At 43.0% G+C, this 2,562-nt stretch overlaps 1 protein-coding gene across 1 annotated transcript; it reads left to right on the top strand.

The window, feature by feature from the left end:
- The first annotated feature begins 1,261 nt into the window (after nt 1–1,261).
- On the top strand, nt 1,262–2,198 carry LOC136675726 (forkhead box protein L2-like). Its single transcript, XM_066652451.1, has one exon. It carries the CDS (start codon nt 1,262–1,264, stop codon nt 2,093–2,095), a length of 834 nt encoding a protein of 277 aa, XP_066508548.1. The 3' UTR covers nt 2,096–2,198.
- Nucleotides 2,199–2,562: the final 364 nt, after the last annotated feature.

Genomic DNA, 2,562 nt, shown 5'->3' with positions numbered 1-2,562 from the left:
AATTTTCTTTACTAAAGAACCCTTGTAGGATCATCATTTTTAAGTGTGTGTAAAAAGATGTTATGTCGTTGCTACATTGTTTATATACATATATATATCCAGTTCAGGGTCTCGGTGGGTCCAGAGCATACCTCGAATCATTGGACGCAAGGCGGGAATACACCCTGGAGGGAGACTGTGGGAGGAAACCGGAGCACCCAGAGGAAACCCACGCGGACACGGGGAGAACACACCAACTCCTCACAGGCACGGAAAATATGTTTTAAAATATGTTATAAAATTATATGTGCCTCTTATTTCTATAATTTGTTTTATTTTATTTCTAAATATGCATTTAATGTTAATTCAAGTAACGTTATACGTTTTGCTGCTGATCGTTCTCTGAGCTTGAGAAAGTACTTAATACTTTGCTCTGTTTCCACTGTCCATAACAAACTCCGTTTTAGTAATGTATTTTATTTAAATTACCTGGAGTGCACAATAAAAAAAATATGACTTATTTTTGAAAATCTGTTTTTCAAATAAACGCTTCGTATATTCATCATAATAAACAGTGTGAATACAAATGTGTAAACTAATGCCCATGTGGTTTTTTAATAGAAACGTCTGTAGCAGCATCCCCACCAAATCATGCTGCAACATTTCTTCTTTTCTGTGTGTGTTCGCCCAGGGCACAACCCTAATTTTTTCACGTAAATAAACAAATAAAAAAGCTTTGCCAAAATATATAATCACTTGGTTGAGGAATAATCATGGAATCTCCTTGTAATTACACTTTTAAAACAAAGACCAGAGCAAAGAATCTGAAATTATTCCTAAGCACTGAGAGAAAAAAATGCCCATGTAGCAGTGTCTCTAAGCCACACTGATTTTACAGCACCCAACGCCTGTCTTACTGTGACAGGTTTTTCCTTTTCTCATACATTCACAATTATTTACCATTGGTTTAGCGATAATATATCCTACATCTACATGTACAATACATATTTAAAACTCTCTCTCTCTCTCTCTGTGTGTGTGTGTGTGTGTGTTTGTGGTTTTTTTTTGTTTTTTTTGAAGGGGCGGGATTATACAAAAACTCATTCTAATTTTTTTACAGTTTAGAGGACAGAGAAGCGCACGAAGGTCTAAATTCGCGTGTTTAAACCGCGCGCATTCTGGAACAGAACCCGGACCTCAGACCGAACCTGAGACTGGAGTTAATCTAACCTTTAATCCAAGTCTGGCCACATTTATTTGTTTGTTTGGGAAAGGAACTAAAATGATGAGAACATATCTGTGTGCAGAGAAGAGCGCGACGGGACCGATGGACACAACCTCGAGCGCGGAGATGGAACAGCACATGGGGAAGGAGAAAGGGGTCGCCATTTTAGAGGAGCGCGCGGAGAAGCGGGACTTCGCGCAGAAGCCGCCCTACTCGTATGTGGCTCTGATAGCGATGGCGATACGAGAGAGTTCGGAGAAGCGCCTGACGCTGGCGGGCATTTACCAGTACATCATCAGCAAGTTTCCCTTCTACGAGAAGAACAAGAAAGGCTGGCAGAACAGCATCCGCCACAACCTCTCCCTGAATGAGTGCTTCATCAAGGTTCCGCGCGAAGGCGGCGGCGAGCGTAAAGGCAACTACTGGACCCTAGACCCCGCGTGTGAGGACATGTTCGAGAAGGGCAATTACCGGAGGCGTAGGCGCATGAAGCGGCCGTTCAGGCCACCGCAGTCGCACTTTCAGCCTGGGAAGTCTCTGTTCGGCGGCGCGGACGCTTACGGCTATCTGCCGCTGCAGCAAGGTTTCGGACAGTGGTCGCTGCCGCAGACGCCCTCATCGATGTCCAGCGGGCCGTACTCTCGCGTGCAGACCATGTCTTTACAGGGATTTAACGGTATGCACCCTCATCATCCTTACACTCATCATCACCCGCACCAGTACCCTCAGCCGCCCCAGCTCAGCCCTGTCACCGCCGCATCGCCTCCGGGTTCAGTTGGCACTAACTCCGGGCTGCAGTTCGCGTGCTCGCATCAAACCGCGGAGTTCTCAATGATGCAGCGCCCGTACTGGGAGAACGAGCGCAAAGTGCCGACAAGGATAGATCTATAACCGATCTAGAACCTTCAGAAACATATTCACCTGTTTTATCTAAATACGAAATTTGAGAAATGTTTTGTTCCTATTGGAATTTTCCGTTTCACCACGATGATAATAACGCTACCTCTCGCATGCAAACTTGTTGGCGTCACCAGTCAAACAACACGTTTTAACACTGAGCTCAAACATAAATAAGTTCAAATTAACTCTATATAAACGCAAGTACACATTTCTGAAACTTTTAGAATAAGACGCCATTTACTCTCTAACAGTAATGCATTTATAAACATTTAGAAAATTCGTAAGTATTCAAAACAATTCACAAGCACAATTACATTTTAATATATTAAATCTTTAATATATCTGTTGAGCTGTTCTCTTCTCCCAGATTTAAAACTGATCTGTTCACATATTTCTCCTCAAAGTGGAACGAAAAATTCCAAAATAAGCGCGGAGCTAAGCTCTGCAAATCTCTAAAC

The sequence above is a fragment of the Hoplias malabaricus genome, chromosome X1, assembly GCF_029633855.1.
Source record: "Hoplias malabaricus isolate fHopMal1 chromosome X1, fHopMal1.hap1, whole genome shotgun sequence".
Lineage (NCBI taxonomy): Eukaryota > Metazoa > Chordata > Actinopteri > Characiformes > Erythrinidae > Hoplias > Hoplias malabaricus.
This window is presented reverse-complemented; position numbering and strand designations above follow the sequence as displayed.